Genomic DNA, 18,218 nt, shown 5'->3' with positions numbered 1-18,218 from the left:
ATCTGTAAACATAAACCTAGTATAGACTAGCTTACCTGTTTAGAAACTTAACTATTACACTCTTACTGCCTTATATAAGTAATATATATTCTATCTTTAAGTTATATTTTATTAATTTAAATTATATAGCCTTATTATTACCCTCCTTATTGCCTTCTTTTTCTTAGATTATATTTAATATAATAAATACCTTATTTAAAAAACTAAAAGTATTTTTTATAGCTTATTTTCCTATTTTAAATTATATTAATATTTTAGGAATTTTAAGAGAAAGATAAGTATTATATTATAGCTAAAGTTATTTTAAAAGGTATTCCTTAAGGTAGTTTCTTCTTATTTAATAATCCCTGCTTTACCTAAGTAAGGTATATTTTCTCTTTTTATATTATAACTAGTAGTTTTTATTTTCTATATATAAAGAAAAGTCTTATCTTTTTAGGCTTATTTTTATTAATTTTAAATTTAATTCTCTCTTATTATTTACCTTCTTAAGTAAATATATTATTATAAATTCTAAGGTATATAATTTATAAATAAAGCTTAAGATATTTTTTATAATATTAAAAAATATCTTATATTTAAGATAGCCTTAAAGAGCAGAGATATTAATTTTATATTCTTAATAATTATTTATTATATTAAGAGTTATAAAATATAAAAATATAATTTAATTTATTCTTATATAATTTATCTTACCTTTTATATATCTTATTAAAAGATATCTTATATTTAAAATAGCCTTAAAGAGCAGAGATATCTTTTTTATATTTTTAATAATTATCTTAAATCTTAGTAATTTTATTATATTATAATTAGAATTTAATCTAAGCTATAAAGTAATAAAATAATTAAATAAGCCTTATTTATTAGATTAAAATAATAAAATTATTACTTATACTTAGGTAATACCTTAGCTAATTATTAATAAGCTAAAAGATATAAATATAAAACTTCCCCTCTTTCTAAAAGAAGGGATAAGAAGGAAAATATATAAATTAACTTTCTAATAATTAAGAGTCTTATTTATAAAAAGAAAACTACTATAAGTATAAACTAAGAAAGGAAAGCCTAGTATTTATTAAAAATAATTTAAACTATAACTAATTAGATTATTAGATTTAAATCTAGTAATAAGTAAATTAGCTAATATAAAGCCCTAAAGGTTAAAGTAAAAAATAAGGATTTATAAGTTTATATTAACCTAATAGTAATTAATAAGCCTACCCTTAAGGTAATTATACTTATACCCCCTAATATATTAGTAATAAGATAGTAAAGTATTATAACTATATATATAATAATTACTATAAAAATATCTTTTTTCTTAATATAAAAATTAGTTATATAAGAAGTTAATTTAGAAGTTAAAGAGTTAAATAGAATTTATATTAAATATAAAATATAAACTTAATAAATACCTTATCTTATAGAGAAAGATTATTAAATAGTTATTATTATAAGAGTAATATATAATATATACCTAAAGAATTATAAAGATTTAAAGAGGAGGATATTAATTATTTAAGATTAAGTACTTAATATAATAAATAAAGGTATTATAAGGTATTATTTCTTAAAAGATAATATATTAATAAAATAGGTTTAATCCCTTTATAATAAGTTCTTTTTAACCTAAATAAAGTAAAAGCAGAAGGCTTATTAAGTATATTAAGAGGTCTTAGTAAAACCCTAATACTAAAGATATATAATCTATAAGGGAGTAAGTAATTAGCTTAAGTAATAAAAGATCTTAATTAATAAAGCCTAAGATATAGGCCTTTAAGAAGCTAAAAAAGCAGATTAATAATTTATTAATCTTATTATAATATTAAGATTAACCTCTTTAGAGTTATAGGTAAATACTTATAATATTATTTAAATAAATTATATATATTTAAATATCTTATTTATTAGTATAATAATAGTAGATATTTAACTTGCCTTTATATCTTAGCTAAAAACCTAAAAAGCTAAAATTAGTTATAATACTTTCTTAATAGGAAATAAAAAAAAAGAAGGTAAAAAGTAAAATACCCTTATATAAATAAGATAAAAAGGGCATAAAGAAAAGAAATACTCTTATTAAGGGTCTAGTAATAATAAGGCCAGAAGGTATATAAATATATAATATAAAGTATATTTTATTAAAATACTTTTATGCCTTTTTAGAAAAAACTTATATTAAATTTAAATTAATATAAATTATTATTAAAAAGGCATAAAAAAGAATAAAAGAAAATAAGAAAGATATAATAAATTAAATTAAAAGGCTAAAATTAGAAAGCTTAATATAACTATATTTAGTTAGCTTTAAGTAATTAAAGGCAGGCCTAACTATAGCTAATAAATACCCTCTAAGTAATAATATATTATTAGACTTAGAAGTAATTATATATATATTTAAGGATATAAGTAAAATAAAAAGCCTTAAGGCTATATCTCTTAGAGACTTCTTTTAATTAAAAGTAATATAAGTCTTAATTAAGGGATATAATAAAGTATAAGTAAAGCTTACTTTATATAAAGGGTTATTAAGAATATTATAATTATATAATATAGCCTTATATATAATATTAGCTATAAACCTAGTATTAGTTATTAAGCTAAGAAAATATAAAATATAATAGGATATAAGCCTAGGAAATAACTACCTTTAAAAGGCAGATAAAAATAATCTTAATAAGATCTTAGAAATTAAGGGGTAATAAGTACTTAAATATAAGTAATTAATTTAAAGGCTAATATTAATATAAGTAGGCCTAGCTATAAATAAGCCTTTTATTCCTTTATAAAAATATATATATATAACTTAAACCTAAAAAAAACTACAAAAAGGAGATACTTTACTTTAGTATCTAAGACTAAGCTACTTAGGGCTAAAGGCTTTTTAATACCTAGCTATATTTACTTAAGGAATATAAATTAAAATAAAAATTCTAATAAGAACTTAATAAATAACTACTATTAATTATAATATATATAAAGTAATAAAAACTTACTAATTAGTATATTATATTCCTTGAGAAGTAGTATAAATAGCAGCCTTAGGAGATTAAATAGCTTTAGATTTTTACCTAATAAAACCAGGGTATATAGGATATATATTAATATAGATATTTATAAATAAAGTATTTGGCTTTACTTAAGATTATTATATAACTAATAGGATATCCCTTATTATCCTCTTAGTAGTAAATAAGTTCTTAAAAATAATAAAAGTATAATATTCTAAGAAGGTAAAGATATTTAAGTATAATAATAAGATTATAATAACCTATTTATATATAGATATTAAGATAATTAAATAAGAGATATAATATAAATTATCTGCCCTAAATATATAAGCCTAAAATAATAATATAAAAAGAGTAATTATAGCTATTATATAGAAAAATAAAGTAATAAAAGTAAAAGTAAAAATCCTAAAATATTTTTAGCTAGAATTAATTAAGGCAGTAACTTACCTTTATAATTATATACTATTAGTTTAATAATAATATAAATTACTATATCCCTTGTTTATATTAATAGTGCACTAATGTTTGGCTGTCTTTGACTTTAGGCAACTGAACTCACACAAAACTTAATACATTTTCTTCCCAAACCCCACGATTACCCCTCTTCCATCCCAGATATTGCGGCATGCCGTCCCCCTTGTCTTAGTCGCGCTGTAGTTCAAGACCATAATCAGCCTGGTCTTTACAGGTCGCCGATCTCCTTTAACGAAAGCAGTACCTCTATCGCCTGCTTCCTGATATTATAGAGCCACTTGTTATATAAGCCGCCACGAAGTTTCTTTAGGAACTTATTCTGCCTCCTCCGTAGGTGGCCTCTATTTAGTGCCTATCTAAGAGTCTTAAGGCTTTCTATCTTAGCATTAAGGAAGGCCTTGCTAATCTAAGGGATATAAAGATATAGCTATATAAGCCAGAGGACCTTATAGCTAAAGAGGGCTAGCCTAATGCGGCTGATATTATCTTTAACTATTTAGGCTACTCTAATTTTAGTAGCTATTATATAAAGCTTATTGTAATTACTCTGCTTAGCGCTTAAGAGAGCTCTTTTAATTATTTAAATTATATTATAGTCTTCCGTTAAGTAGGGCTCATTAGGCCTAGGTGGCTGCAGGCTTCTTCGGAGAATAGGTATTGCTATAGGGCAGCTGTGATGCTGTTAGCGGTTGCGATCAGAAGGTATGGGAAGTCGGATCGGATTACTTACTGCGCAGTAGATAATTTAAGCGTGGTATCTGCAGGGGTCGGCGAAAGAGTGGCCTTTGAAGTGGGTTGCAGGAAGAAGATTAGGGCCAGCTGAAAAGCAAGTAAGGCTCTCTAGCTGGGTTATATGCAGTTAGGTTTAGGCTGTAATTAAGGCAGCTAACTATAATGATATTAACTTAATAAAGCTTTGCCTGCTGAGGGGTAATGAATATTTAAATTATGTTAGACTTTGGAGATGCTTGGATATACCTTTCGAGGCTGACTTATAAACTTAAAAAAAAAATAATATACTTTTATTTATTTTAATCCCTTTTTATTAAAATTATATACTAGTTAAATACCTTTTTTATAACTTATTATTTATTTTTATAACTTATAACTTAACTTTATATATTATTTTTAATATTTAGCTAAAATATTTAAGTATTACTAATAGGTTCTTATTATATTAATTTATAAAATAATAATCTTAATATAACCCTAAGTACTAATTTATAATTATCTTATATAATATATAACTATATATTTTAATTAAATAATTATAAAAATTAATTAAGACTCTTTCTATAGGTTTTAAGGGTTATTCTTATAATTTATAATACTTTTATTATTTTATCTTTATTAATATATAAATATTATATTTTACTATTATTAGTCTTTTTATTTTTACTTTAAATATATAATTTATAAAGTACTTTAGACTTCTTAGTCTTAGATATCTTAGTTAATAGTATTAAGTATTAACTAAAGCCTTATTAGGCTTATTTATAATCTAAGAATTATATTATAAATACCTTATAATAAATAAGGCTTATTTATCTATTTTATATATATATTTAAGTATATATTAATTATATTCTTATGTAAGCTTATATAATACCTAGCTATTTAAATATCTTAAGATATTAATATTATTTTATTAATCCTATTAATAGCCTTTTTATTAAAGCTTATAAAGAAATATTAAATTAATACCTATCTCTAAGTAATAAGTAGTATAATATAATATTAATATATATAGCTTATTATTTAGATCTTAGACTTAGATTTATATTTTTTTATACCTAAAGGTTAATAACTATTTAAATCTAATATATATACCTTCTTTATATTATATTATCTTAAGTAAATTAAATTACTTAGTATTATTAAATATATATAAAGTTATTTTAAAGCCTAAGATATATAAGTTATATAATATGTATTTACTATTTAATATTAAAAAAGTAATTATTTTTTCTAAAATTAATAGGCTAATTAGGTAAAATTAATTTAACTTTTCTTTAAAGACTTTACTTTTAATTTATAATTTCTTATAAAATTCTTAAATTTCTTTACTTTCTTTTAAGTATTATTTAAATTAATTTAATTACCTTTAATTTAACTAAAATTTCTTAGGAGTAGTATTTAAAAATATTACTTAATATAATATACTATTAAAATACTTATAACTTCTCTTATATAATATATACTTCCCCTTATTTATATTAATAATATACTAATATTTAGCTAATTTATTAAGTCTATTATATACTATATCCTATAACTTATTTAACCCTTTTTATACTACTAATACTAATATTATAACTTTAGGTCTCTAACTTTAGGCAATTAAACTTATATAAAACTTAATATATTTTCTTTCTATTTCTCTATAAAACCCTATAATTACACCTCTTTTATTTATATTATAGTATATTATCCCTCTTGTCTTTATATTATAGTTTAAGATTATAATTAGCCTAGTCTTTATAAGTTACTAATCTTCTTTAATAAAAGTAATACCTCTATTACCTACTTCCTAATATTATAGAGCTACTTATTATATAAGCTGCTATAAAGTTTCTTTAGGAACTTATTCTATCTCCTTTATAGGTAGCCTCTATTTAGTGCCTATTTAAAAGTCTTAAGGCTCTTTATCTTAGTATTAAGGAAGGCCTTATTAATCCAAGGGATATAAAGATATAGCTATATAAGCCAGAGGACCTTATAGCCAAAGAGGGCTAGCTTAATATAGCTAATATTATCTTTAATTATCTAGGCTACTTTAATTTTAGTAGCTATTATATAAAGCTTATTATAATTACTTTGCTTAATACTTAAGAGAGCTTTTTTAATTATTTAAATTATATTATAGTCTTCTATTAAATAAGGCTTATTAGGCCTAGGTAGCTATAAGCTTCTTTAGAGAATAGATATTATTATAAGGCAGCTATAATGCTATTAATAGTTATAATTAGAAGGTATAAGAAGTTAAATTAAATTACTTACTATAGAAGTATAGTAAATAATTTAAGTATAGTATTTATAGGGGTTGGTAAAAGAGTGGCCTTTAAAGTGGGTTATAGGAAGAAGATTAGGGCTAGTTAAAAAGTAAATAAGGCTCTTTAGCTAGGTTATATATAGCTAGGTTTAAGCTATAATTAAGGCAGCTAATTATAATAATATTAACTTAATAAAGCTTTGCTTACTAAGAGGTAATAAATATTTAAATTATATTAGACTTTAGACATACTTAAATATACCCTTTAAGGCTAACTTATAAACTTAAAAAAATAATATATACTTCTCTAGGGTCTTAATACTTAGTTAAATATATTTTACTAAGCCTTTTCTTAACTTATATGTAATTAACTAGTTTTATTTCTTCTTATTAATTAATAAGCTTTAGCTCTTAGACTTTAAGGCTTTAAATATTAATTTAAAGCTTTTGTTTCTTATTTAATTAATTAATATCTTATTATCTCTTTACTTATTATCTTGGACCTCTTATTAGAATTATATAAAGAAAGTTAATAAAAAATAGGTTTTATTTTTAATTTCTTTTTTATTTTAATTTTATTTAATTTATAAAAATATCTAAAAGTAGTAATTTAAAGCTTATTATAAGTCCTTAAATTAAGTTATTAAATATTAAGCTTTTATAATACCTTTAAGTTTTTTAACTTAAATTACCTTTTCCTAAGTAGTAATTTATTCTTCTTAGTTTATTTTAAGATTTAAGGTATTTTTTAATACTTTAATATAGTATTTTTAAGCTTACTTTCTTTTAACTACCTTATTAATATTATATATAGCTTTATAGTTAAAATAGAATTAAGATATATTATTATATTTATTTAACTTATTTACTATAGGTAAGTATATCTTAATATAATATAGGCTTATTTTTTTAATTATTTAATTAAATATATTATAAATATTATTTACTTACTTATTATATCTTTTAAAGTTTATATAATAGATATTTCCCTTGTTTATATTAATAGTGCACTAATATTTGGCTAATCCGTTGAGTCTGTCACGTGCTGTGTCCCGTGACCTATTTAACCCTCCTTATGCCGCCGACGCCGATGGTCTTTGACTTTAGGCAACTAAACTCACACAAAACTCAATACATTTTCTTCCCATTTCTCTAAACCCCGCGATTACCCCTCTTCCATCTCAGACATCGCAGTACGCCGTCCCCCTCGTCTCAGTCGCGCTCTCGTGGTCCAAGACCATAACCAGCCTGGTCTTCATCAAGGTTCAGTCTTCTCCAGTACCTTCTTAGCCTGCCACCGGATGGCCTTAAGCCACTTATCATGCAAGCCGCCTAGGCGAAGGGCCTTAACGAATTCCCTTTCCCTCCGGCTTAGATTCACCCCTCTAAGCAACTTCCCTTCTAGCTTACAAAGCAGCTCTATCTCGCGATTAAGGAAGCCTTTATCGATTAGCTAATAGTAAGGCTATAAGAGCAGGAGGATCTTATAACTAAAGATTACTAATCTAATGCGGCCGGTATTATCCTCTTTTCCCTAGTTTATTCTAATTTCTATTGCTATATTACGAAGCTTGCTGTAATTATCTTTCTTAATAGCTTGCTTGATTTTACAGGTCATATTATGACCTTTCGTCAGATAATACCCGTCAGGATCAGGTGCCTGCAGGCTTCTTCTAAGCATCGTAACAGTGAAGCTATAATGCTATTAGCGGTTGTAATCAGAAGTCGGATCGGATCGCTTACTGTGGAAGCGCGGTGGATGATTCAAGCGTGGTATCCTTTGAAGTGGGTTGCAGGAAGAAGATTGGGGCCAGCTGAAGAGCAAGTAAGGCTCTCCAGCTGGGTTATATACAGCTAGGTTCAGGCTGCAATTAAGGCAGCTAACTATGATAATATTAACTTAATGAAGCTTTGCCTGCTAAGGGGCAAGAAATATTTAAATTATATTAGACTTTAGAGATACTTAGATATAGCTTTTAAGGCTGACTTGTAAACTTAAAAAAAAAAAAATATAATAGATATTTATTTTAGCTTTATAAACCTCTTAGTTTATAGCTAATAAGTTATTATATTAAGTTATATAGGATTTATTACTTTTATTACTTAGCCTTTTTTAATAATCCTTAGTTTTAGGTCTTTATAGCTCTTATATCTAAAGAGTTCTAAAATAACTTAAATTAAATAGTTAGCCTAGCTTATATACCTTTTTAGTAGTTATTTTTATAATATATAACTATTTAAAGAAATCCTAATTATTAGGGCTATTAAGAAGGTAAATCTTTATATTAATATTTAAAGATATTATAATATATAAGAGGTATTAATTTTAAGGCTTATTTTATTAATTTACTTTTTATTTTTATAGTTATAGCTGCCTTAAAGAAGTATAACTTTAAGACTCTTAATTATTAAACCTAATTTAAATTATTTTTTTATTCTTTATAATTTATTACCCCTCGTCTTAGAGGTATTACCTTAGGCTAATCCTATTTAAGACTTTAACTTATTATATAAGTAGCCTATATTAATTCTAAGGTTTATTTAAGCTAAACCCCTTATAGGATTATATAATACCTCTAGTTTAATAATATCCTTATAGATAAAAAATTAAAGATTCTTAATAGCCTTTTTTACTAAGAGATTATAAGATATAAGTATCTTAAAGCCCTTTACTATAAGGATATTTAAATAATAATTATTTAATACCTAGTTATTAAATAATATATATTAGTTATAGCTATTAAGTTTATTTATTATAAAGGCATTAATAATAGGCCTAAGCTATATATATTTTATTATCTTAAAATATATTTAAATACTAATAATTATTATAAAAGAATTTTCTACTTTATACTTATAAGAAAGCTACTTTTTTATATTATTTTTATAATCCTTGCCCTTACTCTTTATAATAATATATTTAATATCTCTTATTTATATTAATAATATATTAATATTTAGCTAATCTATTATATTTATTATATATTATATCTTATAACCTATTTAACCCTTTTTATACTACTAATACTAATATTATAACTTTAGGTCTTTAACTTTAGGCACCTAAACTTATATAAAACTTAATCTATTTTCTTCCTAAACCTTATAATTACCCCTCTTTTATTTATATTATAATATACTATCCCTCTTATCTTAGTTATATTATAATTTAAGACTATAATTAGCTTAGTCTTTATAGGTTATTAATCTCCTTTAATAAAAGTAATACCTTTATTACTTACTTCCTAATATTATAAAGCTACTTATTATATAAGCTGCCTAGATAAAGTTTCTTTAAGAACTTATTTTACCTCCTCTATAGGTAGCCTCTATTTAATACCTATCTAAGAGTCTTAAGGCTTTTTATCTTAGTATTAAGAAAGGCCTTATTAATCTAAGGGATATAAAGATATAACTATATAAGCTAGAGGACCTTATAGCTAAAGAGAGCTAGCCTAATATAGCTAATATTATCTTTAACTATTTAGGCTATTTTAATTTTAGTAGTTATTATATAAAGCTTATTATAATTACTTTACTTAATACTTAAGAGAGCTCTTTTAATTATTTAAATTATATTATAATCTTTTATTAAGTAAGGCTTATTAGGCCTAGGTAGCTATAGGCTTCTTTAGAGTATTATAATAAGGTAGTTATAATACTATTAGTAGTTATAATTAGAAGGTATTTAAATTAAATTACTTATTATAAAAGTATAATAAATAATTTAAATATACTATAGGGGTTAGTAAAAAAGTAGCCTTTAAAGTAGGTTATAAGAAGAAGATTAGGGCTAGCTAAAAAGTAAGTAAGGCTCTCTGGCTAGGTTATATATAGCTAGGTTTAGGCTATAATTAAGGTAGCTAATTATAATAATATTAACTTAATAAAGCTTTACCTACTAAGAGGTAATAAATATTTAAATTATATTAGACTTTAGAGATACTTAGCTATATCTTTTAAGGCTAACTTATAAATTTAAAAAAAAGAAAATTTATTTAATATATTAAGCTTAATAAATATAATTATTATATTTAAATTATAATTATTATACTTTAAATATTATATCTTACTTTAATAAAAAGAGTTTATATTAAAGATATTAGTCTTTTATTAATATTATAATATAGAACTCTTTGCTAATAAGGCTATACTTTACTCTAAGCTTAGAGATAATATTAGTTAGCAGAGTCTTAACTTAGGATATAAAAGGAAATAAATACCTAGGTTTACTAAAAGAGGCGCTAGAAATACTACTAATAGTATGTGTTTAAGCATTTTGCCACCTTATAGCTTTGTTATTATTAATAATATTCCTTCTTTATAGGAGATATACCTAACTTTATTTAAGATTAGATAATGCACTAAGATCCCTGCTTTATAACCTTCTAAAGTATATACCTTAATAAGATTATAAATTTTAATATCTAAAATATATTCTTAAAGCAAAAAAAAGAGAGCTAGTTATTTTAGCTATTTATATATATTAGTCTTATATATAATCCTTAAGCTATAGTAGATATAGTGCCTAATAAAGTTTTAGTTAATTTATAATTTAACCCTAAATATAATAATTAGTTTCTAACTGTAGATAAACTAAGCCGTGCTAGGTTTATTATTAGCAGATTGCATAAGGCATAATACTAAGCTTATTAAAGTATTATATCTCTTAATAGTAGATTTAATATATATTAGGCTTAATTAATATAAAGAAGTTTTATTAATAATTAGTAAGCTAGAATTTATAAAAGTGTAAATAAATATATTTTATATACTTAAGGAGGTTATAATTAATTAGTAAGGTTATTAAGGGATTAGTAATAATCTAAGTAGATTAACTACTAATCGTGGTAGATTATCTCTGATTATAGAGTCTTGGCACTAATTATCCTTAGCAGGAGATATGTTAATTGGTAGGAAATGTGGGGTATATATGATAAAACTATTGGGGTTGTAATACTAAAATTATTAAAATAGAAGAGAAATATATATTATTAAAGCAGGGTAAGTATTATATTAAAGGCTATAAGGATAAAAAATATATTAGGAAGCTTACTAATTAAATCTAAACTAAGTAAGCATATTATAATAAGTATATTATAAAAGAATATTATAAATACTACTTTTATTACTACCTTATATAGGATATTAAATAGTAGGTTTAAGGCATAGAGGAGGAAGAGTATATAGAACCTATTATTAATATATATATACTAAAATATACCTAACTAGTAAATATCCTCTATTATTAGCCCAATGGCTTAACAGAGGATAAGATTGTTACGCAGAGGCTTAAGGCTATCTAGCTTATAGTTACCCTATGTAATAAGCGCGAGATAGTTAAATATCGCCGCATCCAGCAGAGTATAACTATTCGGCGACCTATAAAGTCTAAACCTACTGAAATAGACAGTGAGCCTGAACCTAACCTGAGTTAGTTCCCTCTTCTTATATATATTAGATAATGCCTAGACTGTATTGGCAATAAGCGACTCTCCCTTGAGGAGTATACCTTTATATATTGCTGTCTAACTGTAAGGAATGACCATTTTGATGATTAATACTTAGTTAAGCGCGAGAGGGCCTTATAGCATGGTAAGATGGTTTATATATACCCTGTATGTTAAAAACAGAATTAAGGTTAGAATCTAGAATTTCATAATATAGATCATTTCCGGGTCTATATCTAGACGGTTCACTGCGTGACATTACGGTTATTATGCCAGGTGGAGCAGAGACGGTTGCGTAAAGCGAGACGGCGATGCATAGTTAAGACAGAACGCCAACGCCAAGAGTGATAGATAGTTAGCTTCTAAGAAAGATACGGTAATGCTATTCAAAGTCAGCTCAGTTGTATGTGCGTAATCTAGCGTTTAGTGCTGCCCTACTACTACACGTGTATGCCCCGTGAGTTAACACAACACTGGAGGTGATTGCCGCTGTGACACTCGAAGCGCTTCTATATACCGTTTCCTGTCTTCTGAGGCGCCTGGTAGTTTTACCAGAAAGTGCCTGGACCATTTACCAGTAAAGACCTATGCGCTTTATTAGTAAATTCCCTCCAAAAAATTTACTAGTTGAGTCTTTTTACATTTTCTGGTAAAGGCTTAATCTAATTACTGGTAAAGGCGTTTCACCTTTACTGCTAAATGGTGTCGCCATTCCCTGGTAAATCCCGATATTCTCACGAACCCACGTAATCTTATGTCGGCATCACCCATCACTTTCTGTCCTTAGCAGCCTTGCCATTCTTTATTGTGAAGCGGGCTATGGACACAATGTTAATAAGATAGGCCTTCGAGGCAAAGGCACCCAGTTGATATCAGTAGGCACGTGGAATGAAGTATATTAGTCGGGAAAATGGCTGCTATTGTTTGCTTGCTAGGTTAGCCACGCCCTTAACGCTTAAACCCATGCGGCGCTACGCCTCTGTCGGAAAGCCCTTACTTGAGCAGAAGGCGTTTGCCCAATGCGACGTCCACTCGCCTTGACACTTTCTAGGGCCAGTTGTTTCAAGCCATCGACTGTTCTCTGATAGCTTTTATCACTGATTTGACCACCCAGGTAACGGGCCTGACCACTCAAATTAATTCGTCTCGCAACAACCAGGTCTTTCACAGTCGAGACCGAATTGCCATAGCTGCTGTCAGACGTCGTTATTTCTTCGAAGACGTTGCATCGCGTCACTCAAAGCCTTACCTACACCAGCACCAACACTCACGCATTGGCGAAGGCTCTCTCTAGTCTCTTCGAGCTATGCAAGTTGGCCAGCTTCTTGCTTAGACAGGGATACTGAAGACCTTATAGCCTCCATTCTAGTGTCGATGTTATGCTTATAGGTGTAAAGGCGTGATATAAGAGATTAAATAGAGCCTTTTGTATTACCTTAGCTGTTTTAGATAAACTTATATATTGAAGGCTATTGTAGGAATTGCGGGTATTCTTTTGAGGTTAATTTGAGTTACTTAATCTAGGCGGCTAGCTGTAAATAAATCTTTAACTATTCCTAAGTACTCTGCTTCTCTTGTAGTATAGCTATCTAGTTAGGCCTATTGTTATTAGAAGACTTGGGCTTAGAAGTATCTAAAGCGCGTACTCTCTCCTCTAGCCGGCTTATATGCTCTTGTAGGTTATTTATTGTATTATATATTATGTCTTTATATTCTTGAAGTGCTTTAGATATTATTAATATTATTATATACCTAGAAGACTTATTATATTAGTTAATAATGCTATTATATACTTTAAATTTGCCTTTATATATTTGTGTTAGCTAGTGTAATATTAATGGTAGATTTATATCTAATTAGTATCTCCTAGATATTAGTTATATACCCTTTTAGATACTGCTGATTAACCTAATTTTATAAGCTTAGTTATAATAAACTGGGATACTTTATATACTAAGTAATAAGGTTGCCATACTCCTTGCAGGTCTTTCTGTAGTGAAGTAGGGGGAGCTTTAGAATATCGAAATTAATATTGCTATTATTATTAACTGTTTTAGTGAGTAATTGTAAAACCCCTATTAGGTTAGCAAGCTCGTTCTTTAGCGCATGAGCATTCTTGTCCTGGCTCTGGAAGTTGCAAATGGTCGTGTAAAGGACGGTGCTAGACTTAAGAGCAAACAAAATCAGCGCGATGACGCGACGCTCAGGCCATCCGCCATAATCACAACGTTTAGAATTTGTTGCTCAAGTAGGCAAAGCCGGTTGATACGGGTAATTTGATTGGTTGCCTCGCGTTGACGAGGCCCCTGATTGGCGGATGAACACTATTTCCGCTACCATCATACTTTCTCCACTCGTTGACGGCGCATAATCGCTCGTCCTGCAGTGGTCACTTCCTAGACAATTCGAGTCTGCCTTGCGGTGGGTCCCTGTGAACGGCTTTCTACTACCGTAGTTGGAGCGTACCTATCTCTTTGAGTGCCACAGCCCTTTTAACAGGTCACTCGACCCACTTGACCCCACGTACAGGAAGGTTACAAAAGTATCACCACAATTACAGTTAAAAGAGCTGTCTCCTCCTGTAACTACTCTACCTTCTTTATGGTATAGCCCTCCAAATCAACTATGGTAATTGGTTGATACCCTTCTGAAGCAGAGAAGGTACAAGCTGGCCTGTATTTGCAGCTACGCTCATTCTGATTAGCTCAACACCCTTCCCCGTCAAAAGGGCTGTGGCACTCAAAGAGATAACAGAACAGCAGTTCGAGGTTACGCAAAAAATTGAACACGTCATTCGCCTTTGGACTGAACACCAGCCACATTGGCCACACCAGCAACCTCTCAACTCTCTACTCTTACATGACTGTGGCGGAGACTAGACTCGAAAGGCCTCAATGCCTGAGGGGTACTCCCCCTTGTCTCAAAAACGATGCATCGCATGGGTATACTAACAGGGATCCTTCTTATCTTCACGGCTGACTCCTACGTGGACGAGAGGGAACGAGCATGACTGGGCTAACAGTCATGACATAATTGTTGCTTCTGCATGCCGGCGCGCCACGACGAAGTCTAGTCAACCGTTCAGCACTCGAGAACGTCGAACTTGTAGCGAACCTTGGAAAGCGTTGTCCTGTATGAAGAAGCGATCCACGATGTAATCCCACTTTTGCGTTTTTTCTACGTAGATATTGTTGAATCTGATGAAATGAGAGACTCTCCGAACATGTAAGAAGTTTGCAGAGAGTATGAACTGTGGCTGGACCAAGATTCCAATATTTAGTGACAGATTTTGGTTAGTATGCTTGTGGTGTAACACCAAATAAACTGAGGTGTGCTGAATGGAGGTTAATGGAGTCGGCTGGACACCTGAGAGTTTGTCCTAATTGGCGCCTTTCGTACCGTATGGTATCGCTATGGATGCCAGCTTCTAAACATTTCAAGACCCTGGACGTACAACACTGCTGGTCAAGACGGTATTGTCGGAATGGAAAAACCTGATTGTCTTGTAAGCTGTTTAGTTAGCGTTACTATCAGAGTAGCAGCTAATCGGGCAGTAAAGGGTCATGCTCAGCAATACGTATAACCCGTTTTCTGCCATTACTGAAGCCAAATTCTCGATCGTTCTTGAACCCTCTTCTTGTTCAAAGACTACGGCTTACAGAGATTCAACCAGCTACTAGTAGCGGAGGTGCGACGACGTCCAGGGGGATTCCTTTGCAGTGTGATATACCTGACAGGATTCTGATTGTGCTACGTTACTAGTAGAGTCAAGTCATCATGTAAGACTCTCTACTAGCAGACCTCTTTCATCCATGTAAGCCTCCCTACTAGTAGAGAGGTAAGTAATCACATAAGCTTGTGCAAATAGAGGCAAGTAATTATACAGGCTTCTACAAGTAGAGACATACTTGCCTCTCTACTTGTAGAGGTGATTACATGATTACTTTCCCTCTACTTGTAGAGATGCAGTAGCGGAAGTGTAATCAATATCAACACTTGTCAACCTTAGCTATGTCACGGCGCTCGCGACGACTCTGCTAAACGGTACTGGCAGAATAGAGCTGGGGTGTCTCTTTTCCTGCAAAAAGGCCCGGCGCCTAGCGGCTAGGTCTTTGACGCCTCTCCACGGGCACAGACCAGTGTGTATTGCTATCAAAGTATTATCTCTTATTTCTCATAACTTAAAAACTACCACTGTAAAATAACATGAGCAGAATAGCTTAGATAGCCAATACCTAACCCTTCAACCCTACTAACCCTACTAACCCAACGGTACACTTCTCTCTGTCTGATGGGAGCTTATGGCATGGAGGCCAGCAATACGTCCAAAGACGAGTGCCCGCATAACGGCCACTGCATTTGGAGCCTTCTCGTAGAAATGGCCAGTAATCTCACCTGCAGCATATAGATTAGGAATGATGCCTCTCTGGCCAAGAACGCGCGCTTCCACATCAGTCGCAATGCCGCCGAAAGTGTAGACAATGGCCGCGGCTAAGGGGAATGCGGTATACGGCGGAGCGTCGAGCGGCCTAGCCCAGTTCGATTTCGATGGTTGCAAGCCTGAGGTAGTGGCGAGATTATCAAGCCGGCCCGCCGTAAAGCCAGACATGTTTGCGTTACAGGCTGCATTGTAGTTTAAGATTGTGTTCAGAAGCGCTTGTTCCGGCATCCCCATCTGTGCCGCCAGACCAGAAATCGTGTCCGCTGTCACCGGCGGCATATCGGAGCGGATAGCTGCCTCATGGTCCTCCAATTGAAAAAATCTGGAATCACAAATTGCCCAGGCTAAGCGGCCCGGTGTGTCAAAATGTATGGTTCTGGAAAGATGCTCCCACGTGTCATGCACGAGTCCAGCACCTTCATCTACGAACCGCTTTCCGTCTTGATTCACCACAACCCCGTACGGGTAATTGAGGACCAGTGGCGCTGGCTGACTGCTCCGTGGGTCGATTACTTCGCTGTGCATTCCGTTCCAATCGCCAGAGGCCTTGGCTCCGTTGGCCAGCGCCATCTGGATGCCGTCGCCGGCGTTCCAGGCCGTCCCAGGTGATATCGGTCTCAACGTCTCCGCACCAGGACCAAGATGAGTACGCAGCATGTCTGGACTGCCTTGAAACCCACCACTGGCGAGCACAACAGACCGGGCAATGATTCGTCGCCCATCAGCTGCCTCAATCATGGCCTGTCCTCGGCCAAGATGAAGTCGCTGGGCACGGCAATTATACACCAGTTGGACACCCTTCGATTTGGCTGATTGCTTGAGGGCTTCGACAATGGCAGCACCTTTGCCAATAGGCTGGATCCTGTTAGGCCAAGATTTCAAGAAATAGTCCATGGCGTGAAACTGCACCCCCTGCTTTTCGAGCCATTGGAGGGCTTCAGGGGCCTGGCTAGCCAGCCTTTCGAAATACGCGCGGTCGCCACCACTTCTGCTTGCAGCCACCATGTCGTCCACGAAGCCTGGTAATACCTCATTGACAGATGGCATTCGCATGTTGGCAGGGCTCCAGCGTGAGTTTCCACCGCTCGCATGCTCTGGTGCATGCTCTAGCACGGCTATCTGCGCCGAGGGCGAGAATTCTGCAGCTGATACTGCAGCGGCGAGGCCGGCAATGCCATGACCAACTACGACAAGGTCGTACATGCTGATATACTCGAGTCTGAAAATCTTAGAGGACTCGGCTTCAGGGTGTTGGTGGTCTATGTCTCTTGGAACACTTCTTGGTCGCGGTATTATTAGAAAATTGAGGCTCTTACATACAAGCTTCAGATGCTCGCGGACTCCTGCAGGGGTGAGTGCGCGTGACCACATTGCGATGACTCGATCTTCCTGAAGTAGAGTAGCCGCTGCAGCAAAAAGAAATGCGTCAGAAATTATTGTGGAGCGGACGGTCCTTTTGTAGCGGTGTGTTTTGATTATACCACAGATGGCGTAACGTGATTGATAAGCGAATATCCCAGACAAGCCAATGTCCCACGAATCGACTCTTCCATATTATCATTATTTGATCAATTAATCTACAACAACTAAGTATGGCAGTTCCAAATAATGAGGCTAGTATGAATCTAGCACTTCAAGCCCTTCCAAAAGACCCAGAGCTAAGCGTATGACGTACAGCACAGATCTACCAGGTGTATAGAAAGAAGCTACGCCGCCATCAGCAGAGTATACAGCCTTGAAGCGACATCATAGGGTAAGACGTCATCAATGTGCGGGCCCCTCCTCTTTTGCTCACTGTGCGCCTGCAAGGAGGTAATAATAATAGCGATGTGTGGTCTAAGTTA

General features: G+C 31.1%; 1 protein-coding gene across 1 annotated transcript; it reads right to left on the bottom strand.

Annotated features, from left to right (window-relative positions):
• Window positions 1-15,984: 15,984 nt before the first annotated feature.
• FOBCDRAFT_213834 (flavo protein subunit of succinate dehydrogenase/fumarate reductase) lies at window positions 15,985-17,793 on the bottom strand. Its single transcript, XM_059609366.1, has one exon. The coding sequence runs from the start codon at window positions 17,743-17,745 to the stop codon at window positions 16,195-16,197; it is 1,551 nt and encodes a 516-aa protein (XP_059464040.1). The 5' UTR covers window positions 17,746-17,793; the 3' UTR covers window positions 15,985-16,194.
• Between the last annotated feature and the right edge of the window lie 425 nt (window positions 17,794-18,218).

Source organism: Fusarium oxysporum, chromosome II, assembly GCF_013085055.1.
Source record: "Fusarium oxysporum Fo47 chromosome II, complete sequence".
NCBI lineage: Eukaryota > Fungi > Ascomycota > Sordariomycetes > Hypocreales > Nectriaceae > Fusarium > Fusarium oxysporum.
Note: the sequence above shows the minus strand (reverse complement) of the source record. Positions and strands in the feature narration are given on the sequence as shown.

What these genes read in the sequence shown, in the direction of transcription:
- FOBCDRAFT_213834 (XM_059609366.1), bottom strand. Translation starts at nt 17,745, where the DNA reads ATGTGGTCACGCGCACTCACCCCTGCAGGAGTCCGCGAGCATCTGAAG.